Below are 27051 nucleotides of genomic sequence, written 5' to 3'. Positions count from 1 at the left end.
CTGCTTCTATCTCACTTCAGGAAATTTCAGCCATGGTGGGCTCAGGGCAGCTGTAGGTACCACTCATTATTTGATATTTAAGTTGCTTCCCACCCCTATTAGTTCCCTAGGCAGGTACCTACTTGTCTCTGTTTTGGGGAGAGGCTCAGCAACAAACCAGAGCAATTCATTAAGCTGAATAAAAGGGTATAAGAAAACATTGTGATTCCCCCCATTCTTCAGAGATTTCTTGTCATTTAATTCCTCACCAAATTTAATTGCCAAACAGACAAGTAATTATTTGGGGCACTCATTGGGATACCTGCCAACACTGCAGAAAATAGACTTTTGGCCACACCCCAATTCAACCAAGCCACATCCAAGTTGTCCCAGGCCATACCCACCATCTTTCTATAACCCACCCACTTGCTAATAACAGGATCCTGATAATTCAGGTTTTTCTTTACTTATTTTAAATCCGACCTAAAATCAGCAATACGCACAACCCTAACAAATAATATTTTCTCTATTTTTAGGAAGTCTTTCTTTGGATTTTTCCCTTATAATCACAATATGCTTGGCCTTGAGTCCTTGGCAGACCCCTCCGATACATGGGATATAATCGACACCATTGGTAAAGGTACATATGGCAAAGTTTACAAAGTCAGCAACAAGACAGATGGCAGCCTGGCCGCGGTGAAGATCTTGGATCCAGTCAGTGTAAGTAGGAATTGTTCATGCAACACTAATATCATAACTTATATACATGCTAAATTTCTGTAGTATGGATTATATTTGAAACAAGTGACATTTTATAATTAATATATCTATGTGCCTCTAGTGCAAAGCATATGTTGTATGGGTAAAGGATCCCTTATCCAGAAACCCGTTATCCGGAAAGTTCCGAATTATGGAAAGGCCATCTCCCATAGACTCCATTATAAGCAAATAATTTGAATTTTTAAATATGATTTCCTTTTTCTCTGTAATAATAAAACAGTACCTGTACTTGATCCCAACTAAGATATAATTACCCCTTATTGGGGGCAGAACAGCCCTATTGGGTTTATTTAATGGTTAAATGATCCCCCTTTCCCTGTAATAATAAAACAGTACCTGTACTTGATCCCAACTAAGATATAATTAATCCTTATTGGGGGCAAAACAACCCTATTGGGTTTTAAATTATTTTAAATGATTTTTTTTTTTTAGTAGACTTAAGTTATGGAGATCCAAAATTACAGAAAGATCCCTTATCCGGAAAACCCCAGGTTCCAAGCATTCTGGATAATGGGTCCTTTACCTGTACTGTTATTATTTTACTTAAATAGGATGAAACTGAGCAGTGACAGAGCTGACATTAGCATCTAAACCCAGTGACTGTTGCACAGGAATCACATGACTTATTGTGTTGCTGGTGCAGTTGCGGGTGTGCTGTATGTTTGTCTCATTTGTCTACGATATGGGCTTACCCAGTGAATGGAGGCTGAAACATTCCAGCAACTCGCTATTTTCTTGCAACTCTGCTTTAATAAATATGGTACCCCACCCTCGACGCTATTGGTGAACAAAGCAGCACATTTTGAATTGCTTGTAGTTGGCCCTTGCTGTTGGCCTCACTTGATCTGCTTTAGGGCCTTATTGTTTTACTGTGTGTGCCAAATTTTTTCACAGCTACCATGCAACTTTTATTTTTAATACTCCAAATGTATTAAATGCATTTTTCCTCACTCCGACCATGCAACTTTTTTACGCGTGCAACAATGTTTTTTTTACATGCACAGCTATTTTTATGCACATAACTTTCTTTTACAAATACATTAAAGCCAACGTGCATTTTTCTAGGCAAATTTTTGCCGCAGTTATGAGAAAAAATTCACTGATATCTGAATGCAGAATATATCTGTGAATCCACGGCTGACAATAATTACTAGTGCCTGGTTATAATAGGGATTCCTGTACCCAGGCAGGGTAACTAAGGAGCCCTGGATCTTCCTCCTCCTCCTCAGGAGGCCCCACATTTCTGTCTCTCTCTGTGCCAGTGCTATGGATCAAACACTGAGCATGTGCAGTGCCACTGACACTCCTAACAAAATCCAAGATGGGGAGCTCCTGTGCAGAACTTTGAAGGACTGGATCATTATTATTATAGAGACAGTGAACTGTTAGGCTGTTATAGAAGTATATAAAAAATGGCATTGAATATGGGCTTTTGTTTTTGGGGGATGGTTAGTTAGCAAAGTCCCTTTGCTTTCTATTATGAGTGATACCCAGATTCTCTGGAAAGCTATGTCCCAGAATCCATCACTTCACAATGGAACAAGGTGAGGGAGGAATTGCACTGCTCCGGGAGCCTAAGGGGGGTGGGAACTGGTCCCAGTGAGCACACAAACAGAATATCATGGTTTACTTAGTGGAATCGGGTATGTCTTTGTACAAAAAAAATATATAAACTTTTGGAAGTTCAGCTAGTGTTTTTGTGCCTCTTCTACATATACCCTACTGAATGAACTCATGGAAAAAAGTGTTGGGTATATTCTCTGTAAAGAACAGCTGCAGGGCTAAAGAATGAATTGAAAGGCAATCATGCTGTATGTGGACTTTATCTGAACTTCATTTTCTTTATCTTTCCCTATAGCACCTGAACACATATACAACTGTTACATTTTCAGTTAATATTATTCGTAAAAAGTCCTAATAATGGAAAATATTTTCAGAATGCAATGGTTCATGGCATTTACATTTTCTGCTACATTTATATCTGCATGCTAAAAAGCAAAATGCTTAAAAGGTAATCTCCATGTATGCTTTGTATTAATATGTCTGCAAATGAGTTTCAGTATATGAAAGGGAATGCACCATTAAACCCTCTAATGCTATAAAAACGTGGGCTAATTTGCTATATAATATATGGCTTTGTTTTTTCTCTAAATGAATAAAAAAGGACTAAGAGGCAAAATAATACACTACTAGAATTTGATAAACTGTATTATTTTGACGACAGCATCTCCCATTCTAATCTTTGTCTATTAAATTAAATCTAATCTTTGTCTATTAAATGCCCTACCTTAATATTGGTAGGGCATTAGTTGTCTGGACGGGGAATACGGGGAGCTGATTCAAGGAGACCAAAGTCAATATTAGATCTAAAGTTTTCATTAACATATACTTAATATATGTATACTTAATACTTAGCATCATTTGAATTGAATTTAAGGTGCTAATTCATATCAACAATTACATAAAAGCATATGAATTATTCAATTTAGTGCTGACTAGTGGTGGTATCCCAGGGCCCCCCTAAACCTAGGGATAGGCTAGTGATGCTGTGGTTGGAAATCTTCTGACCCACACCCACCCTAAGCCGCCTTTTCTCAAGCCCAAACCAACCTGCCCCAAAGGGTTGAGAAGGGACCTGAATCCACCCCTTAGCTGACATCAGAGCTTATATTTAGAGGGGGCAGGCTCCAGAAACACAATACCACCATCGATGAGGCTAGCTTTCTGGAACCCAGCCGCAGAGAACAAAAAAAAATGTGTGCTGCAGCTGTGCAACGACAACCCGCTCTGTAGTAGTGGCCCATTGTGAACCTATTGCTTCTTCAGAGTTAAGGTGGCCATACATGCCGATTTCACTCATTCTGTGATGAACAATCTAATTGGTACACAATCATTTGACGAACGATTTGTCATACAATATGCCATCTACGGACAATGATTATTTGAAAAGATGTCATCATATTGTTGACCTAAAATACAGAAAGATTGTACATCTACGTACGATCCGATATTGTGCAGAAGCAGTATTTACCCCTGTGCCATACTCCTGCCTGCCCCATGCCACTGTGTGTGCCATACCCTACTCTACCAGTAGTTCTGGGGAGTTTTGCCAGCAGTTTGGAAATGGTTGCAACTTGCTGCACGATCCAAAAAACATGTTTTATTAAAGGTTATGTAATATGTAGCATTCACATGCGGGTGAACCCTGCAATAAGCAAATTAAGGTTCCACAAAGAACTTTTGTGTACTTTAGTATATGTTCGTTGGCAATCATGACATGCGCAGGGAACAATCGTTCAATGACAAATGTCTGGCACTCACACCAACTGGCAGATTTTATTGCTGAATGACAAAAATTTTTTAACCCAGCCGATTAATTTTTTGCCCATTAATGTCGGCCCGATTAGTGGCCAGACGATCGTTCGTACACCATTAACTATACGATAAGTCAACAATATTATTGGATCGTTCAGGAATGGGTCATTTTAAATTAAAAAATTGGCTCGTTTATGAACACCTTTACCAATGTGGAAACATTTCTGACATCGTGCAAGTTTCAGACAAATGTCCGTCAAACAAAAAACTGTCAAGTGTTTAAATAAAGGTTGTTATTAAATTAGCAAAGTTACTTGATAATATTGTGATTTTTTTACTTTCAGGATTTGGATGAAGAGATTGAGGCAGAATACAACATATTGCGGTCGCTTCCAAATCATCCGAATGTTGTGATGTTTTTTGGAATGTTTTACAAAGCTGATCAGTATATCGGAGGGCAACTGTGGCTGGTTCTTGAGGTAAGGGGTTACAAATTGTCAGGCATATTCTATATGTATCCACATAATGTGAACTGAGGGGGACTTCTTCCAATAACTTAAAGGAGAAGGAAAGGCTAAGTCACTTGGGGGTGCCAAAATGTTAGGCACCCCCAAGTGACTTAGATCGCTTACCTTTTACCCCAGGCTGGTGCCCCTGTACGGAGAGAACTGCACCAGCCCGGGGTAGCAGCGAGCGCTTCCTACTTCCTATTCGCTTGTGCGCGCATGTGCAGTAGAGTGAATAGTGGAACTTAAAAAACAAAGTTGGTTTTTTACTCTACTGCGCATGCGCCGGCTGACGGATTTCGCCGGGAGAAGAAAGAGGAAGGAGGAAGCGCTTCCTACAGGTACCCCGGGCTGGTGCTTTTTTCTCCATACAGGGGCACCAGCCCAGGGTACAAGGTAAGCAATCTAAGTCCCTTGGGGGTGCTTAACATTTTGGCACCCCCAACTGACTTAGCCTTTCCTTCTCCTTTAAATGGGTAAGGCTACAGACCAGTGTGTTTGCAGAGCTAGAAATAGATGCTGGTTCAATAATTTTCTTGAATACATCTCTGTGGCAATATAAGAATATATACCCAGTTAGAGGGGGTGATCTGGATAATGTAATTTATAGGTTTCCAGTTTAAAAAGAGATGATCTGACTATAAGTTACATCAAACTTTTGAAACCTTACTCTGGTAGCAAATTAGTGTACCAAAAATGCCCTTACTTGTCCATTTACATCCAGGTACTCCCACATTTAACCCTAAACCTGCCTAAAAACCCTGTAAATATTTATTTTAACATAAAGGTTAACTAAACCCAGCACCCTGACTTGTAATCTGGATGCCCCTAGGCCGCCCCCATTCTGTGCCCCCTATCCCCCCCCATTGCTCCGGCATGCCAACCCTAGGCCGGGCCTTTGTGGCCTTGTCACAAATCCGGGCCTGTCTGCACTTAATCCAATGCCATAATCAAAAATGGTATGGTCGCCCAACCCTATCTGCTGTGGTTATTTTGCACAAAACTAATCATGGCTGTTTATGTTCACCTCTGAATACTTCCCACTGCGCTGATTTCTGCTGCCACCATGTTGACTGACATCACTTTAACCAACTGCGGGTGTCAGTTTGAGTGGGGAGACACTGGGTTGAAATTTTGGGTGCTTAAGGGAGATGTCATTACCTGGCATGATGCAGTTTTGCAGACTAATTTACAAGTGACATGTCTTAATTAGTGGGGCAGTAGCCTAACAGTAGTGGTATAATTGGGCCTGTAGAGATGTTTTGGGCAACTTCATAAATTCTACAATATGTGACCCCAAAAGTAAAGAGAAAACAAGTTAGCATTAAAATAAGGTTGAAGAATAGGGTTCCATTTTGACCAGCACACATTTCCTGCTCACCGACTCATCGCCTACTGATATGAGGCATCAGTCTAGATGGCAAATTGCTCATTTGTCTTAGTTGATGTTATTCTCCAGCCACTTACTATAGGCTGATGCCACATCAGAGATGGCTCATTACATGGAAACAGATGGCAAAGAGCAGTGGAATTCAGAACTGATGTTATAACCCTATAGTTCTCACTCACTCAAGCAGAGCAAAGCTGCTGCAAAGTACTTAAATGGCTTTTCATAATGGACATAACATTTGGTAGTGGTGCCCCTCCTTCTATTTACACAATGTCAGTTTGTATGTTTTGCTCACTGGAAGCTAATTCTTCATGTTCCCTAAATGGAAGAACCTCATAGCAACAAACAATCCTTAAAGGAACAGTAACACCAAAAATTGAAAGTGTATAAAAGTAATAACAATATAATGTAATGCTGCCCTGCACTGCTACAACTGGTGTGTTTGCCTCGGAAAGACTACTATAGTTTATATAAGTTAGCTGCTGTGTAGCCATGGGGGCAGCCATTCAAAGGAGAAAAGGCACAGGTTACTTAGCAGATAACAGATAAACCCCCATTATATGGGGCTTATCTACTAGTTATCTGCTATGTAACCTGTGCCTTTTCTCCTTTTTTCCAGCTTGAATGGCTGCCGTCATGGCTACACAGCAGCTTATCTATATAGTAGCTTTTCTGTAGCAAAAACACCAGTTTTGTGCAAAGCAACAGCGCATTATATTTTAATTACTTTAAAACACTTTAATTTTTTGATGTTACTGTTCCTTTATAGATAGTGTTTTTCCAGATTTTCCAGGCTGTGGTCCAGTTATCATTTATTTCACATGTTTGAGGGCTGGAATATTATAACACTATAATGTACAAAAAGGAATTCTCTTGGAAGACCATATCCAGCCAGCAGGCATGTAATTGGACATCCCTGCTTTACGATATGAGCAAATCTCATGGCCCAATCTCTTGCTGCTTTTCATTAAGCACTGGGAGAATAAGGAGGGGGGAGAAGATGACCACTCAGTAAGATAAATATTGCCCTAGTCTGTGTATTCAATTATTGCATCAATGTTTATGCTCATTACTGAGAGTTCCTGTTCCATTTATATAGCACCAACACAGAGATTATTTGTCATTCTCATCAGTCCCTGCCCCAGTGATGCTTACAATCTAAGGTCCCTATTACATTCACACACACTATGACCAATTTTAGTCAGAAGCCAATTAACCTGCCTGTATGTTTTTGGAGTGTGGGAAGAAACCAGAGAACCCGGAGGAAAGCCACTCAGACACGGGGAGAACATACAAACTCCTGGGTGGGATTAAACTCAGGACCCAAGTGCTGCAAGGCAGAAGTGCTACCCACTGAGCCACTGTGCTGCCCTAATTGCAATTATCTTTCTACTGATAAACTGCTAGAATTCAGCTAATGTATAAATGTTGTCAGCATCCTTTATAAATGTATATAGTGCAAGCAAACAGTGCTGCAATAGTGTTGTACCAAGCAGGAAAGGTACTGTTCATTAAAGGGAATTTAATTTAAAAGAAAATCTACGCTATAAAACAATGTGCAATGTTTGATTAGTTAGTGTTAAAAATTTTGTATTGCAAGTATATTTCTTATTTCTTATTAATATTGCAAAGTGTTATATTCTGTTGGTGATACATTTCTCATCAAGAAGTAACTATTGCCCTACAAGCCTGGGTGCAAAAGTTTCAACTGGGCCCCTGCAACCCCCACCCAACGTTCTCCTTACTGTGGTTTACAGCACGCCCAGGATCCCCAGAGTCCTCTAGTCTAGCCCCATGATAGGCTGGGGAACTAGTAAATACCAGCACAATGGTTGTACTACTACAGGCTTTACCAGTGTCATCATGGGAAGGATTTTGTGATGCATGATAATCTCTTTCCCAAAGGGCAGGTGGTTCCCTAATAAGATTTTGATGTTGCCTCATACAGCCCAGTTACACCATTGCCACCAACTCAGAAGATCTAGCACCAACAATATTTTCAAAACTTGGTAGGATTTTCCTCTTTCAGTAACAATCTGAAATACAACACATCGGCAGCATTATAAATCTGCTTGGTACTGTAAAGATGTCCTCAGCTGTCAGAGTCACTTCAATTTATGTTCTGAGCAGCTATAATTTAAAGGCTTTTTAGGGCTCTAGAAATACACAAGCATTATTTATGATGGCCTGTAATGCGCGGTGACCCTTACCTGTCATGCCCCACAATCCTAGCCATCAGGGGCGTCTCTGACGTCTCCTCTACACAACATATCAAGCTAATTTCCCTGTACTTAAGAGATCTGAACAGAGAACCCTAACAGCAAGGCTTTCCATAAAATGCCAGGGTTTACATTCAGACATAATCACACATTTCAGATATCAGCACTGTATGTGGCTAGATGTTTTTAGAATTGTGCTGTTATCTGATGGAAGAAGCTACAGCCCTGTACTTCAATTCAAAAATACATACCTGCCGGTTTTGGGGTATGGCCTATGCTTAATGTGAGGGTACACAGGCTTTAGCACAACCCATAAAAAAGTGTTTTTTTGTCTTTGAAAGTGAATTTTCTGATTCCATTTTCCACCTACACATTAATACTTATTCCAGTTTCTTTCTGAAGTGCAAAACAACAGCAGTCTTAATGGATAAAATGGTATGTCACTACTTGCATAAAAGGCGTTCTCCACTCATTAATGCTCCCTTTAATTCAGTGCATTTGGACCTCCACTGCCTTCCACCAGAGCACAGCAGTGGCCAAACACCCCCTGTTGTTATATTATGAGTTAAGCCTGAATTACCTTGGCCAACACCCAGTGGTCAAGATCCACACTTTAGAGATCTAGTGGAACTGAAGGTCCTCGGGTACTACTGAAACACTTTTATCCATGCTCGTGTTCTCTATAATGTCACCCCTTTACTTTGTTGCAGTCACAGCCTAAGGTATTAGAATAAAATAGTTCCTCCCTGGAGCTCACTGTGGCACTCTCCTTCTGCAGGGGCGCTCCCACCTATGGGGGTTCAGGTCCTGATAGACCTAGACCTGATCTGTTAGAGAATTTTAAAGCAGAAAAATTCTTTGCCATGTGAATTTTCCAAGTTAACTTCTTTGGTTTAATGCAGGTCTGAGGCAGTGGTAAATAATGGCATCATATTAGGTAAGAGTGTGGTACAACATTTGTTTTAGGGACAATTAATACCAAAAGTCATCTACATGTTATATTGATTTAGTTTGTACTACAAATACATGTAGTTTTACTAAGTGAGCTTTTGGGGGCAGTTCATAATATGTATTATTTAATGCACCACTGAACCCAATAAACCTGATGGAGTTTGTTTAGGCAACAGATGAATGATGGCTGAAAATGCTAGAACATGCAAGCACAGTGCAATAAAGCCCAGGACTTGTGCTTCAAAGAAAACAAATGAAACAAGCACAAAACAGAAGTAAATGGTATTTCCACTCAAATGAATCATTTTTATTATTGGTGTTGTTTGTCATTAAAGGGATTCTGTCATGGAAAACATGTTTCTTTTACAAATCGCATCAGTTAATAGCGCTCCTCCAGCAAAATCCGCCATTAAAATCCATTTTTCAAAAAAGCAAACAGATTTTTTAATATTTAATTTTGAAATCTGACATGAGGCTAGCCATATCCTTCATTTCCCAGGGTGCCACAGCCATGTGACCTGTGCTCTGATAAACTTCAGTCTCTCTTTACTGCTGGGCTGCAAGTTGGAGTGATATCACCCCCTTCCCAGCAGTCGATAAGGGGAACAATGAGAACGGAGCAGATAGCAGCTCCCTGACACCTGCATTGCTACAAAAAAAGCTCCCATGCCCCACCTAGTGGGAGATATGTATTCAATAGTAAAACACCCAAGTCCGAACATGACTCCTCCAGTTACTGTACATTCAGTAGAAGAAACAATAGGTTATCTGAAAGCAGTTCTATTGTGTAGCGCCAGCTCCTTCTGAAAGCTCAGACTCAGGCACAATGACCTAAGAAGGCTGCCCATATACCAATATTACAACTAAAAAAAATACATTTACTAATTCAAGAATAACATTTTAAATGGTAGAGTGAATTATTTGCAATGTACACAATGTAATTTAGTATAAAGTCATGACAGAATCCCTTTAAAACTCAAATATATACAGCAATCTTATTTATTTAACTGTAGATTAGAGTACTAAAAGATGATACCATCTAATTTAGTGAACTAATATGGTAACCAATATGGCCTGTATCCTTCGATAGTTCGAACTCGAGTCTAAATGGTATTTCTCTGGCACTCAAAGGGTTAAAAGATGTCTGGCCCAAAATGAAATGCAATAAAAGATGGAAATATCTTTCTGTTGTTGCATGGCGTTCCTATGTAATCAGAAAACATGCAAGGGAAATCACGCTGAGGGCAGGGATGGTTTAGAAGCTAATGTTGTGGGTAAAAACACATCCACAGAGGACCTAATTCCTGCTTTTTATCATCACCTTTGATGTATGGCCCTGCGCTAATGGAAACGGCTCGCAAGGATCGGCGCTTTCCTGGATCAGAATGTTTCATCTCCAGTCATGGCAGAGCACGCCATCAAGTCTAAGTATAGAGATATGGCCGCTGTCTGTTTTATATGGCCTGCCAGTGGGGGCAGTCATGCAGCAAAGGTTCCAAATGACTGTAATTTGTTGCCTCATTGTTATCGAGGGCATCAATCTTCTCCTCCCTGGCACCTTCGTCATAGCTAACCTACATTTCTAAAGCCCTTTCACAAGCTCAGGTGTAGTTTTCTTTATCAAAACAGAGTCTCATTGATTGCATCTGACTGGGATACATTTCTTCATGCAGTGCAAGATGAGAAAGTAAAAGAAAGAGAATTTATATCTGCGCAGAAGATTAGGCACCATTTATTCTTTCCATTTTATACCTAAGCTATCCTTATTGACTGTATCTGAAGCTATATAATATAGCAAATAATTCCCCCAGTTGTAAAATATATATGGCTATTAGGTCACTGCGGGGTTCAATAACCAAAGAAAGGTACAAGGCCACAGGCTGGAGTTGCACCTACAATTCTTATATTTCAAAGTAGGTGGCACGTTATATGCAGGTTTCACTCATGTAACCATCACCAATAGGATAGTTTACAGGTTATTTATGGCTTTACATGATAGTAGGATTAATGTGACAGCAGTGATGTCTCTTATTAATACAGTATAATAAATATAAACTTTAAATTAAATATGACAGAATGAATGGGTCGAATCTACATTGAATCCAGCTGCTTCAGAACTGGATTCAATATTGTGTTGTGTCAGAATTCCCTGAGATTCTAAGGCTAATATTTATGTTTGGATTTTTATTTGGCTGACAGTTGCAAGTTGGATATTCCTGTTGAATCCTGATACTGTATACATTTATTTTTTTAAGAGGTGCAAGCATGACAGGGCCTTTAAACCCAGAAAACCCCCATTTTACCCAGCTGCCTAAAAAAAAGTCTCTTAAAGAGAAGGAAGAGGAAAAACATTCCAGGTAAAGAATAATAAGCCAACCTTTTATTGGCATTCACTGGGGGTGCAACCCCCCCCCCCCTCCTCAGTCAGTGGGGTTTAAAGAGGCAAACCCATTCCAAATGCTAAAGGTCCAATTTAGCCTAATAAATTAATAAGGAACTTCCAAACAGTCTAACTGGTCTAACTATATCTTGGTCTGGGATCAAGTACAAGGAAAAAAAGGAAATAATTTTTAAGTTTATGGGAGATGGCCTTCCCCTTATTCTGGCCTTTCTAGATAATGGGTGTCTGGATAACAGATCCCTTGCCTGCATATATATTTATATAAAAACACCTTTACACAAGGAAGTGGAGACAAAATGGTGGGTGACTGTGCAACAGGGAAAGGCAAAATCAGGACTTCTGCTTCAGAATGAAAACATTATATATGTACTAAATACAAATAACTCTTGTTGCAGTTTAGATTACTATTACTGGTCCTTTTAATAACTAAAACATTTTGTAACCCTTTTCATTATGATGTTTAATTTTGTCTCAGACCGGTTAATTCATATTGTGACTACATCTCAGTGTCTCCCCATAACACCTTCTAATCCTCTTTCCTCTCCCTATAGCTGTGCAATGGCGGATCTGTTACAGACCTGGTTAAAAGCATCTTGAAGTGTGGGCAGCGCTTGGATGAAATGATAATCTCCTACATTCTGTACGGAGCTCTCTTGGTAAGATGGCTCATCTAGCACTTAATGGCAGAGTGAATGAAGCTTAAGCACATTATTCACTTTGGGGTCATGTGGTATTAGGCTAATAGTGCCTGCTGTGATTCCCTGTGGGGGCGACAGGCCTTTGCTGGGCCAGGCCCATGTTACTCACATGAATGCTGATTGGTATCATTATGCTCCTAATAGCACAGTAATTATTTTTAAATGGGGGAGTCATCTTTTTTTGTTGTTGCTTTGTCATTCAGGGACTTCAGCATTTGCACAACAATAGAATCATTCATCGTGACGTCAAAGGGAACAATATTCTCCTCACGACGGAAGGCGGAGTCAAGCTGGTTGACTTTGGTAATGACTGTGTGCCATGCATTGGCTTCTCTCACCCTATTGTTGTCAATTAGTCATGAGTTTGGAAGGCTGGGAGAACGCCACAGGTCTAGCGATTATATCCAGCAGGAGCCGCTGGGTACTTTGGCTGTGACAGATGGAGCTCCCTCTGATTTCCTGTCACATAATCTGTTTTGGGTTGCTGCAAATGGTCTTGTTTTAAACTCTAAAATAATAGCAAAGCGTTCATTTACCAACACACTTGCAATCTGCTTGCGCGCCACCTCTTTCTGTGCCGTCGCCTCATTTAAATTCAATAATTCCATCTTTTGCATATGAAAGGAAAATGCTTGTTTCCCCTCAAATGGTGTTAATAGCCTGGAGCACATTCATCCCCTTTGAGCAGAAGGTAAAATGGTCCTTTGGGCCTAAAAACCAACAGATCCATTTAATTTGTGATTATTGCAGTTGATGGAAGTCTGGCTGAAATGAAAACATAAATAAACGACTGAAAAAGCGCGAGGCAAAGGAAATGCTTCACAGAAGGACTGGATTTTCTCCCATCCTTTAGCCAGGCAGCTGTTACTCAGTTACAGCACCCATCTGCACTCATATAGTACCAACAGGTTCAGAACAGTATATATACTGTATATATATATATATATATATATATATACACAGTCATGTTGTACTATTAATAAATCATATTTATTTTTTCATAAGTCCTGAGCGAAGCGGCCTGTTTGTGCATATATATATATATATATATACAGGTATAGGACCTGTTATCCAGAATGCTCGGGGCCAAGGGTATTCTGGATAATGGGTCTTTCCGTAATTTGGGTCTCCATACCGTAAGTCTACTAAAAAATTAATAAAACATTAATTAAACCCAATAGAATTGTTTTGCCTCCAATAAGGATTAATTATATCTTGGTTGGGATCAATTACAAGGTACCGTTTTATTACTACAGAGAAAAAGGAAATCAGTTTTAAAATTCTAAATTATTTGATTAAAATGGAGTCTATGGGAGACGGGCTTTCCGTAATTCGGAGCTTTCTGGATAACGGGTTTCCGAATAAGGGATCCCATACCTGTATATATATGGCCTTAAAAAGGCCTTAAAATGGCCTTAAAAAGGTTTTAACAATATATCTACAATAAAAATTTTTTTTGATGAAACATTGAAGGGTGTGCTGGCCACAGATAATTATTTTCTATACAGACATAATTTTGGCTATGCACCCTGCAGAATATTGAGCCTTGGAGTGCGGACACCATTTGGATTGATGTATATATATATATATATATATAAATATATATAGCAAACAAGGTTTCATGACCGGCACACCCTTTTAAAAATATCACAAGTTTATTGTGAACATAAAAAATCCAACTTTTCATTCAATAGGACCTTTCTCAAGGATGAGGTGCTTGAGACACTACTGCAGACACTACAAAGACTGAAATATATATATATAAGTGCATGTAGGTTGCAAATACAGAAGTAATTTACATTTTTACTGTGCTAAGATGAGTGACTAAGTAATGTTGAAAATCAGATTTATTATATATGGCATGGGATTTCCATACTTAAATATAAATTATGCCTTAAAAACAAATATGGCTAGAAATGCTATATTTTATATTCTGCACCAGCCTAAAGGTTCCACATTTCTATACCAGTAATGATCCAGGCCTTCAAAGTCGTCACAGTAACTCCCCATCTTGGATTTAGTTAGGAGTGTCAGTGGCATTGTACATGCTCAGTGTGCTCTGGCAACACACTGTTGGTCCAGGGCAGCATTTCTGGATCTCATGTCTTAAGGTGGCCATACACGGGCCGATTCTAGCTGCTGAGAACGGTCCTTTAGACCAATTTGGCAGCTTATCTGCCCCTGTATGGTCATGAATTATGGGCATGAATTATGGGCCTGCCTTACCAACATCTGGCCTGAAATCAGCCAGATCACAATTGGGCAGGTTTGATTTTTCTGTCGGATCGGGGACCGCATTGGCTTGTTGATGTGTTCCCCGAACCGATGGCGCCTATACCTGCCGTTTTAATTCGATCATTTCATCACGTAGGTGGGGATATAGGGAAAAGATCGCCAAGCGTGCGGATCTTACTGTGTATAGCCACCTTTACTGATTTCACTAAGTATGAGCTATGTCTTTATTTTCTGCCTATATATATTTACATTCTCCTGCTTGAGGGTAATCCTTTTACAAATATCATGGGGCAGCTGTAGGGGCCCACCAATGAAATGGTCCCTAAGCTCAGTAAGTGACAGCAGCACAGAGCAAGTGCAGTAAATCAACAGAAAAGAAGATGGGGGGCTACTGGGGCATCTTTGGAGGCACAGATCTTCCTGCTAAAGGGCTGTGGTTGCATTGGGCTAATATAGAAGCCCTAAACATAATGTACAGCATTTCTACCCTTACTTTTTTGTTACGCATTAGTTGTAAGTAAATTTAGATTTTGCTCTGTGCCTGCTGTGCATTCAGCCCTCAATCAGTGGCTGTAGAGCAGCTAGCACTGGATATTTACTGAATCACTAGAGTAGGAGGTTACAGTTTGGTGGTGCAGGATTGAGGTGAGTTAGTCAGACCTGTCACTCTTACGTGACATTCTTCACCCACTGTGCCAGTGGAATGAAATTGATATCTAAATTGACATTGGCCTGTTGATCACCCGCTGAGCATGTTAAAGTGAAATGTTTAATAATAAATCCATTATCAATTAATGGAATACATTATTCATTGAAATGTCATTAAAGGTTAAATTGCCCCAGAATGCATTGCAAGATATAGAAGGCGCAGAGCAAAGAAACACTTTATAGAAATAACTGGGTCTGTACATGGAGAAACACAACCTCAGTCTCACATGAACACCAACCCATCAAACACACGTTCCCTTTCATTTACAGTCAGGGAGCTCTGATTCAAGATGGAGTATAGTCTGTTATTGTGTTATGTACCTTAGTGACACACATAGAAGAGGAAAGCTGTTTGGTTCCTAATAATATTTTGGGGGCAACATACACTACAATAGTGCCAGTGGTCTCCCTATGGAAATGAATTAGGATTATTTAAAACCTAACCGTTAAGCATATTATGGCTGTTCATTCCTTGAAAAGTCTTACTACTGTCTGTAACAGGTGTTTCAGCGCAACTGACCAGCGCGCGCCTACGGAGAAACACATCTGTGGGGACTCCATTTTGGATGGCACCAGAAGTAAGTCATTCTGAGGGACTGTCAAATGTCATTTTTATGATCATGCATAATACAGGTATGGCATCTGTTACCTAGGATGCTCGGGACCTGTGGTTTTCTGATTAAGGGGTCTTTCCGTAATTTGGATCTCCATACTTTGTCTACTAAAATATCATTTAACATTAAATTAACCCAATATGGAATGTTTGCCTTTAATAAGGATTAATTATGTCTTAGTTAGGATCAAGCTACTGCTTTATTTTTATAGAGAAAAAGAAAATCACTGTTAAAAATTTTAATTATTTGATTAAAATGGAGTCTATGGCCTTCCTGTAATTTGGAGTTTTCTGCATAACGGGTTTCCTATACCTGAGCCTGACATTGACTTTGCTGCATTAGTCTGTTGGTTCTATGTGCAGAATTCATTATCTTGTAGCCCAGCTGCTCTCCATTTATTATCTCCATCATTTCTTAGAATACTAATTTTCACTGAGTGCCTCTAATACCATGCATGTAAAGATGCCCATGTTTATGTCTTCTCTACTCACATTACTCACTCTTGTTTTATTACAAGGTGCATCTGCCATATTTCTACTGGTGTATTACTGCAGGCTTGAACAAATATTTATTAAAATAAAGATTCTATTTTCCTTTGATGTGGATGAAATAAGACGTGGAAGCTAATGTCACAACCATTTTTTCACGGTTATTTCCACTTCTGTGTGTGACATTGACATTTTTGTTGAAAAAAGCCGGTATCCATTCCAGCACCAAGGGGACATTTAGCTTGGCGCTCATATTAAAAATTAGTCTAAAATAGAATAGAAACCCTGTATTCACCATCTGCAAAAAATTCACAGTAAAAAAATAGACCCCAATGTATTCTGTGCAGAAAAAGTCACCATGAAAAAATTCCCTCAGACTCCAAAGTATTTTGCATGGAAAAAGTGACTCCAAAAAAAAATGTGCAGTGAAAAAAGGGCCCATTGACCTCAATGCAAACTTCACTGTTTTACTAATTTTCCTGTGGTTTCACTGGACAGATTCACTCCTCTGTAGTCACATAAATCTGTGTTTTATGGAAGGTCCAAAAACTTCAGTTGCCCCATTTTTGCTTGAGGTTTATACTATTCACTGTCCTTTCATTTGTCTTTCTGTTTGGCTGGTATATATTTGCTTTTGAGAATAGGGTCAGAAATGTGGTGCTCAGTTCCTTCTTGGCAAAGGTGTTTGCCACTGCTGCTGTTTTGTTCACATATGGGGGCACATTTACTAACCCACGAACGGGCCGAATGCGTCCGATTGCGTTTTTTTCGTAATGATCGGTATTTTGCGATTTTTCGGAAAATTGTCGCGACTTTTTCGTTGCCATTCCGAATGTTGCGTAAAATCTGGTGATTTTTTCGTAGCGTTAAAACTTGCGCGAAAAGTCGTGACTTTTTTGCAGCTTTCGCGCCGAGTACGAAACATTCAGATTCATTCAAGCTTCAGTATGGTGACTTTTCTTGGGCCAGGTTGGAGCTGCAGGGTGCCATTGAGCCCTATGGGAGACTTTCCTTGGGCCGGGTTGGAGCTGCAGAGTGCCATTGAGCCCTATGGGAGACTTTCCTTGGGCCAGGTTGGAGCTGCAGGGTGCCATTGAGCCCTATGGGAGACTTTCCTTGGGCCAGGTTGGAGCTGCAGAGTGCCATTGAGCCCTATGGGAGACTTTCCTTGGGCCAGGTTGGAGCTGCAGGGTGCCATTGAGCCCTATGGGAGACTTTCCTTGGGCCGGGTTGGAGCTGCAGAGTGCCATTGAGCCCTATGGGAGACTTTCCTTGGGCCAGGTTGGAGCTGCAGGGTGCCATTGAGTCCTATGGGAGGCTTCCAAAATCATGCTAAGTCTGAAAGTTTCGCCCGCCGCTTACGAGCGCTCAATACGAAAAAGTCGCGACAAGATACGAGCGAATCGTAATGGCTACGAAAAACTCACGTTTTTTCGCGCAAGTCGTAATGGCTATGAAAAACTCGCGTTTTTTCGCGCAAATCGTATTGGTAATGAAAAAGTCGCGACAATTTCCGAAAAGTTGTAAAGGCGCCGAAAAAAATTGCAAAATATACGAAAAAGCCGCAAAATGTTCGTTTTCCAATCGGAATTTTTCCAATTCGGATTCGGATTCGTGGGTTAGTAAATGTGCCCCATGGTGTCCTTACATACACTCGTATAGACATCATTAACAGTATTGTGTATTATAAGTATGGATTTTAAGTTAATCCTCCACAGGGGGGATGACACAGCAAAAATATATAACGTATAGAGAATTTTGGGAATTACCAATGAAACGAATGCTTCCATGCTAATACTAATACATCCCTTTGAGCTCATTTTGGAAGATACAGTATAATTTAGTAGATTTGGCTCTTGGGAAACACCTTTATAGAACCACAACACAATGTAAAGTAAGCCTAAATTACCAAAATCAATACATTAATCAGACATGTACGGCATAGGACAATCGACCACATCTCAAGTGCTGGTTACAATTTGCAGTGACCAAAAAAGAAACAGAAGACCAGGATAAGGGTTCATAGGAAGGCAACCATAGCAAAATTGATGATTTAACCTACAAAGGAAGGCATGATAAACTGGTTTAGTTGAATGTGGAAAAGAGGCCCATTAGTAGGGACAAGACTAACATGTACAAATATATACAAAGTCAATATAAAGATTTATCTAATGAACTTTTTCTTCTGCAGCATGGAGCAGGTGACAAAGGGACGGGGGGTTCACTGCCTGCAAATGAAGGGTTCTACACTGTAAGGGGCGTTTGATGATAGAATTTCCCCTGAGGGAGGTGGTGACAACCGTCTCATTGGTCAGGATTAATATGGGCTTGCTGTATTTCTAGCAGGAAGCAATAATAATGAATAAGCAAAATATTTTTCAACCTTCCACACTATATAACTATATCTTATGTATATATGGTAAGGAAGCTACCCCCCCCCAAAATGCACCCGCCAGGGGTTCATGCAGGTGAGCCATCCTCTTCCTCCTCCTTTTGACAGGATCCCGGGCCCACGCTTGCGCAGTTAAGCACAAAGCATTTTTGTTAATATTCGACTTTTCACTCCACTGCGCAAGTGCAAAGACAGAAGAAGGGAGAGGATCCCTTTGTCACATACACCCCAGCCGGTGCAGTTCTCTCCTAACAGGAGCAAAACAAGGGGGTTTCCGGTAAGCAATTACAATCACTGGGGGGGGGTGCCTAACATTTTGGCCCCCAGTGATTGTAACTTTCCTTCTCCTTTAAAAATGGCTAAGTCTCAGTGCCTTTGATATCAAAATGTCACTACATGCATGGGGCCACTTGAGGGAAAGCACCCACGGTTTATTGCCACCAACATTTTATGGCCCTTATAGCCCTTATTGCCAGGCAATATGTATACAGGAGAGAATAAGAAGATTTTGCTAAAATTCAAAGTGGGAAATTTGGAAGCCATGATTGGCTTTTCCAAGAGATGAGAAAGGGAACCACTGAGAAGCTGTTGAATTAAACATTCTGCTTTGTTTAAGTAAAAAAGTCAATTCCTACCCCTTCAATTCCCTTTCGTGTTTTTTTTAAACACTGTGTTCTGTGTATGAGATTGGGTTGCAAGAAGATAATGGCAAAACATTAGCAGCATTTTCTGCTGCCACTCATCAGACCTAAGGCACACGTCGGCCTACTGTGCAATGGGATTCAAGGGCAGCTTCAGGTTAATAGCTTCAGGGCTCTTTACTTTAACTCAATATTTGTCTAAAATTAGCTCTGACCATTGGTGCATTTCTTTGTGCACTTGACTTACAAACGTGTAGGTTTACCTGTAAATATGTACAAGCAAAAGCAGCGAACAAAACAAAATCCAAATCAGTCCCAAGGACATAAATATAAGGTGAAGGCCACAATATGTTGGCTTATAAGGCCAGCTCAGAGTAAGTGCCTTAATGCTTCACCGCCCTTCAGTAGGGCCCTTATGTGGCACAAAAAAAGATTGAAACCCCATTCCTTGTGAGCAGGTTGGGAACCGTAGAGAAATGCTGCTCTATGGCCTAAAATGACTTCAGCACTTGATCTTAAAGCAAATCAGCTACACTGATGGATTTCAATAGGCTTGATCTTGCGGTTGGGGAGGTGTCTTATTATTTATTCTATTATATAGGCCTATATATATATATATATAGGGTGCCTATATAGCCCTGATGCCACTTGCTCGTCCTGCCATTCCTCCCTCTGAAAGTTCACCTGCAATGATTTTGAATTTGTATTTTATCACCATCTGAGGCTCTAAATGTTGTCTCCTCGTGGTGTAGAAAGTTTGCTGTTTCCTGGGGCTGCCATTTAGTAGATACGCATGTAGAGAATTCATTTCTGGGTTACATTATCATTGCTGATTTGTGTTACATCGCGCTATGAGCAAATACATTTCTCCACATGATTTCATATTATTATACCATTAATTTCCTAGCATACATTATCTTGGCAGAGCAAATAGAGTTTTTAGATTGAGGTATCACCTGCGGAGGAAATGGCTAGAAATGCAAGGATATTCAGATATTTCAGATGCCGGGATGTTGTTTTAATGGAAACAAGGTTATTCTCACTTTGGTACAGAAAAGTAGGAGAGGTCTCAATTTAGAACATGCGGCACATTTTGTTCCGACAAAGCAATGCCCTTATAATCAGCATTGGGCTGGCAGTTTTACAAGCAAAAAAATCATTACTGGCTTTGATTTAAAGATATCAGTTCAAAAGACTACATCCTCCTAAATTCTACAGTGTATATGAACTTGGTCCTTTCTGTGTTTCTGTAATAGCTAGATATATGAAAAAATAGTGACCTAAACAGGCAGAACAGACCCTAATTTAGTCCACCCACTCTGTACCATAGTCTATAATCGTCTTTATGTCCACTAATATCCATGATGGTGAGATGCATGTCCAAATTCCATGAAGGTACAAAATTCCAGTTACAATGGTTACAATAAAGTCCATAATATACTCTCAGGTCTTATGTCAAATAAGCCCATGCACTTTGATTTAGGCAAATACAAGGCAAAGAGAACAATATAGAGAATAACAAAGATAATAGCAAGCATACTGCAAATAAACAAATGGGGGAAAGGCTATTCTGCCATGCCTTGGGGAGCTATTTTTGTAATCTCTCTGATGGCTGAAAAGCCCCATAAGCACTCATTATAAAGCAAGCAACACAGGGTTGATTATCAGTCTGTGCATAAATGCAGGCTGAGAATAAACCAATATGCTGCCTTTCCCTGTGCCTGCACGCGGAGCCTTTGCGTCAGGCCAGTTGCAGGTAGTGGATTTCAGCACACAAACGCACAAATATGCATTTTTGAAAATGCTGAAATCCACTCCATGTTCCTGCATCCAGGCCAATGTAATGGCTCCTAGTGCAGGCACAGGGAAAGACTGATGCCAACATAGGGGCTGATTTTTAGCCTTCGTTTATCTGCAGGCCGAGAATCAGCCCCATGTTGGCATTAGTTAAAGAGCCGCTTGCTTTATGAGTGCTTCTGGGGCAGATCAGCTATCAGGAAGATTACAAATATAGATCCCCAAACTTCTTTGGCATGTTCCAAGGCATGGCAGAATACCAGTTTTCATGTTTGGAAGGCTAAACTCACATAAACCACTTACTGATCAGTTATTTGGAAGAGGTTTCTTGTATTGTATGAATGAACCTTGCTTTTTGATCCTGAAAGGTGAGCAGAGAACATTTCACCCGCAGGAAGTTATTGGCTGAATACCAAAAACCTTCTCACTGAATATAAAGTCATTTTAGCCAATACAGTGATTTCATCCTGTAACATCTAATATTAGTTGTTTCAACTCTATTTACTTTGTAAGAGTGAGTATTTTGTTCTTTGGGGCCGAGTGCCGAACTATCAAAGTTAATAAATTGAAATAAAACTTCAGTTTTGACAGTTTATGAATTTGACACAATGGCGATCTTTTATTAACAAAGTCCAAAGATATTGCAATGTGTTTCCCATTCCAGAGCTGGTGAAACTGCATTTTCCCTGTGGGAGGATGAAGAGCTTCTGTTTCCCAAATTAAGATAAATTATCGGTAGCTTACTACATGGCAGCAATCTAGCTAAAGCTGTTGAAATGCTGTGGAAATAATGGAATTTCAATGTAGTACTTATCTGACATTTCCATTACTACTGCAAAAACTCTCTTTCCTTTGATTTCAACAGAAACATTTTGAAGGCAATTACAGCATCAAAGAAAAGTGCCTTGAAGTATTAAACCTTTCCTACCTTACTACTTTCATGCTTTATAAACACAAATCTACACTTTTTCTCCCATTCCTCCATGACTAAGAGACTAAATTATGCACTTCACTTGTGGAGAAAACTGTACTGGGCCTTCAACCTCATTTGTGCAGTAAATCCATGTTGCATCATTGCCTTAAAGGGATTTTTTAATAAATTCACGTTGGAAAGTTGCTTAGAATTACATTTTCTTTTATTAGGCAAAAGCTTATTTTTGGGGTTGACTTGTCCTTTAATTCATGAACCAATATTTTTTTTAGCTGTAATACTAGTGTGTAGGTGCCATTTCAGTGCATTGTGCCTGAGTCTGAGCTTTCAGAAGGAGCCAGCGCTACACATTAGAACTGCTTTCAGCTAACCTATTGTTTCTGCTACTCCCATGTAACTGGGGGAGTTATGGCTTGGCTGAGCCGGACTTGGATATTTACTATTGAGTGCTGTTCTCATAGCTACCAATAGATGGGTCATGGGAGTATTTACTGTATATACTCGAGTATAAGCCTAGTTTTTCAGCATCCTTGGCTTATACTCGAGTCGGGTGCCATGGGTTCCTCCAGACTAGCACCCTCTGTCCTTTGTGTGCAAATTAGGCCTCCCGCAACCAGACCCTCCAGTGCCCTGGCTCGCTCCCAAATTCATCTTCATCTACCATCCTCACCTGTCCCATTCTGCACCAGACATTGCACTTTATATTCTATATAAACTATACATAGTTTTGAAGGATTTTAACGCTTTGTGTTTTAGCTTGGTTGCTGAAACTTAGCAGTAGCTGCTGCATTTCCAACCCTAGGCTTATACCCGAGTCAAGAAGTTTTTCCAGTTTTCTTAGGTAAAATGAGGTACCTCGGCTTATATTTGGATCGGCTTATACTTGAGTATATATGGTATATCAATGCAGGTGTCAGGGAACTGTTCTTCCTGTTGTGCTGCTGATTGGCTGTTTGAATGGAGGGAATGACATCAGTGTAGCAGGAAAGAGTGACTGAAGTTTATTAGAGCACAAGTAACATGACTAAAGAAACCTGGGAAACTACGAATATAACTCAAACCATCTCAAATTTCAAAATAAATATTTAAAAAACGGTTCGCTTTTTTTAAAAATGGATTTTGATGCAAGATTCTGCTGGAGGGGCAAATTAACTTGTGCCTTTTGTAAAAACATTTTTCCTGAGACAGAATCTCTTTAATATTCATCCCCTTCTTGTTATACGCTTAAGGGGGCTAATGATCCTAACATTACATTGAGCTACTTTGTGCTCTTCCATACAGAAATGTTCTACATCACACAACTACCTTAGGGGCACCCTCAAATAAAAGTGGTTCCATATCCCATAGGTGGCACAGACTAGGTGGGGATACCTACTCCCCCACACACCTGGCCACAAAAGTCACCCCACTCCTTAGGCATTTTCTCCTTTTGGTCTAATTTTGTTTTTAAAGGAGAAGGAAAGTAAAAATCTCTGGGGGGGGGGGGGTTATGCCAAATGTTGGGCACCCCCCTGTGATTGTAATCACTTACCTGATACCCCGGGCTGGTGCTCCTATTAGCAGAAAATCACACCGGCCTGGGGTATATGCAGGCAAGCGAACGTCTTCCTCTCTTCTTGGTTTTGTGATAAACAATGGGATAAGTTTTTCTCACTGAATTGCATCTGGATCTATAGGAAAATTTGAAATTAGGAGATAAACTTCTCTCATCAAATTGAATCTGTCGCATAGTTAGATTAGAATTAATCTACGGAAAAAAACTGGAACTGAATTAGGAGAAAAGTTTTTTTTTTAAATTGAATCTCATACATTTTCATGTGATTAACCATAAAATAACATTTTATCTCGGAACTGAAGAGTTTTTGTGTTCTTTCTGTGTTTGTAACTGTTGGGAAAATAGTTCCCACTCACAGTTACACAGCATACACATTGACAAAAGCTGCATTACTCATGTATTACTAATGGAATAAGTGCCACGGAAAGTCATCAGAATACTAAGGGGCATTTTATTTAGGAGGTGTGGCTTTCCACAAGGAGCTCTGAATTTCCGTCACAATCTAAAAATGTACTGGTAGAGGGTCTGGCTTACAATAAAACCAAACTTGGAGTGTATGTAAAAAAGACATTAGACTGTAGGCAAGAGCTTCTAAAGGTGCCATACAAGGGCCGATTAAAGCTGTGTATTGTGTAACTGTGTACCCAGACATTATATGGCTGAAAATCAGCCAGATGTCAATGGGGAAAATTTAAAAAACCTGTAGGGGTGAGAAGCGCAATGTCTCATTGATGTGGTCCCTGCCCCGACGACCTAAATCATGGCAATGCGATTCAATATCTTCCACCTCAAGGTGGGCATACTGGGGAAGGATCTACTCATTTGGGAACCTTTCAGCATATGGCCACCTTTAGTTTAAATATTCTCTGTAGCATATCGTTATTAAATAATCATTTCTATGAAAACAGAAAGACACAAAGCAAATTGTTTTTCCTCGTAGATTTAACATTCCTAATAAAGGGTAAAATATACTGAGAAAGGGTATGGGATCTGTTATCTGAAAACCTCAATTATGGAAAGGCCATCTCCCAAAGTCTCCATTTTAATCATATAATTAAAATGTTTAAAAATGTGTTTCTTTTTCTCTGTATTAATAAAACAGTGCCTTGTAATTGATTCCAACTAAGATATAATTATTCCTTATTTGAGGCAAAATAATATTAATGGGTTTATTTAATGTTTAAATGATTTTTTTAGTAGACTTAAGGTATGGAGATCCAAATTACAGAAAGACCCCTTATTTGGAAAGGTCCTGAGCATTCTGGATAACAGATCCCATAACTGTAGCAATAAACACATTTAAAATGGCCATAATAAAGTGTAATATCTGCTACATTGTTGCATTTTATATTATTATCCTGCTCAAAGTGAATTAGAAGTGCTTTATTCCCTATGGACCAGGGGGAAGAAATTCTCTGCAACACACAGATAAAGATTAACAGCAGAAAACTGTTATAGGTTTCCAATGAAGTCTTTGATAAAAGCAAGTATTGTTCCAGTGTTCCCAAAATCATTTCCCTCTTTATCTGGCGTAGGTCATTGCTTGCGAGCAGCAATACGATTACTCCTATGATGTGCGCTGTGACGTGTGGTCCCTGGGGATCACAGCCATTGAACTAGCTGATGGAGACCCGCCTTTGTCTGACATGCACCCTGTCAAAGCTCTCTTCAAGATCCCCAGGTACGACACTAGATGGCTGTCTTTGCTCACTAGACGTTTCATAATAACCTCAATGAATCACATTCTAACTATCCATTTTCATAATAAATAGAAAGTATTAAATTGTCACTTTCAGTATGGGCTCATTTGCATGCAATTACTCCAGATTCTCCTTTTTATTTTTCTTTCTTTTATTGCTGCTCCTCATGTACCAATGGTACGAGGCCAAAGCGCTTTCATTTCCCTTTGGTTGTGGATTTTCCCTTCAGCGCTACCGTTGCCATTTTGATAGAACACAACAAATTAACAAATGAATTCCCAGAACAGCAAATTTTTACCACCATTATAGTTTTTTTGTTCTGGAAGACGGAATTAGGGCATTTTCAGAGTAAATTACTGATCTCAGAGATTTGTAATTAAAGCCAAATTCAATCTAATGTTTGTAAAATATGTCTGATTTTTATATTTGTAGTTTCAAGGGCATAAGGTTTTCGTTTTTCATCAAATTCTTCATCAGTTCCGTAAAACCTCTATTTTTTTTATCAGAACAAAAAAAAAAATACATATACATACCACTATCACGTCTGTGTATTCATTTGTATATTTTCCAGCATATATTCCTACATTTTTCTCTTGATCCATTATCTGGAAACCCATTATCCAGTAAGATTCAAATTAGGGGAAGGCCATCTCCCATAGGCTGCATTTTAATCAAATAATCCAAAATTGTCTCTGTAATAATAAAACAGTAGCTTGTCCTTTTTTTCCAAATAAGATATAATTAATCTTTACTGAAGGCAAAACAATCCTATTGGGTTTAATTAATGTTTAAATGATTTTTAGTAGACAAAGTATGGAGATCCAAAATAAAGAAAGACCCCTTATACAGAGAACTCCAGATCCCAAGTATTCTGGATGACAGATCCCATACCTGTATTTAATTATACTACATTTATCTATGGATTTTGAAAGCCTTCATTAAAGCTGTTTTTGTTTTTTTTACAATAATACTAGAATAAAAAATAAATAGACGTTTATTTAACATAAAATAAGGAATCACAACTGGGCAAAAATAGGTATAAAAATAGACTTACTATTTCCCCTTATTTCAAGCACAGATGCAAATAATTTTTTCAAACAATGTAAATGTTTGAACTGAAGATGTTGTCACATTTATATAATTATTGTAGGCCTTTTATTTCCCCCTCCCGTGATTGCAATTTGCATTTCTGATTAGCTCAATTTATATGCTGATGAGGTTGTGCGTCATAATGTTATCAGCTTGGAGCCAGCCTGTCCCTCAGTAACTCACCAGCACGAGAGAATGAATCATACGGAGGCAACTGGTTTATCTTGCGGCTCGTGCACAACTATAAAACAGGTCGTGGCTATTAAGACAGAAAGGGAGGCTTCAGATTTCTGACGAATACACTATAGTCACACAACTTATCTGATAGATTGGGGAAGATATTCTTAGGAGACTGCAATACTGGTTTAACAAATGCTCGGCGCTACAATGTGATCTTCAACAAAAAAGTCTAATATCCAATTAGTGAATTGCAGCTTCCTGAATCATCCCCTCTGTACAGTCCAAAATCTGATATAAAGGCCCCCATACACGGGCCGATAGAAGCTGCCTGTATCGGTCCCTTGGACTGATTCGGCAGCTAATCCGCCCGTGTATGGGCAGAACAGAGCTGCCTGGCCGATCGATATCTGGCCTGAAATTGGCCAGATCTCGATCGGGCAGGTTAGAAAATCCGTTCGGATCGGGGCCAAACGATCGGATTA

General features: G+C 39.6%; 1 protein-coding gene across 1 annotated transcript; it reads left to right on the top strand.

Annotated features, from left to right (window-relative positions):
• The first annotated feature begins 519 nt into the window (after positions 1-519).
• Positions 520-25372, top strand: LOC116407828 (myosin-IIIb-like). Its single transcript, XM_031893874.1, has 6 exons — positions 520-699; positions 4419-4553; positions 12093-12197; positions 12443-12542; positions 15684-15760; positions 25136-25372. The coding sequence occupies exons 1-6, from the start codon at positions 553-555 to the stop codon at positions 25370-25372; spliced, it is 801 nt and encodes a 266-aa protein (XP_031749734.1). The 5' UTR covers positions 520-552.
• The last annotated feature ends 1679 nt before the right edge of the window (positions 25373-27051 follow it).

Source organism: Xenopus tropicalis, chromosome 9, assembly GCF_000004195.4.
Source record: "Xenopus tropicalis strain Nigerian chromosome 9, UCB_Xtro_10.0, whole genome shotgun sequence".
NCBI lineage: Eukaryota > Metazoa > Chordata > Amphibia > Anura > Pipidae > Xenopus > Xenopus tropicalis.
The sequence above is the reverse complement of the archived record's forward strand: the minus strand, read 5'-3'. Positions and strand labels throughout refer to the sequence as shown.

Coding starts and splice junctions, on each gene's coding strand:
- LOC116407828 (XM_031893874.1), top strand. CDS start 553: ATGCTTGGCCTTGAGTCCTTGGCAGACCCCTCCGATACATGGGATATA. Junction 700..4,418: donor AGATCTTGGATCCAGTCAGT/GTAAGTAGGAAT, acceptor TTTTACTTTCAG/GATTTGGATGAAGAGATTGA. Junction 12,198..12,442: donor TTCTGTACGGAGCTCTCTTG/GTAAGATGGCTC, acceptor TTTGTCATTCAG/GGACTTCAGCATTTGCACAA.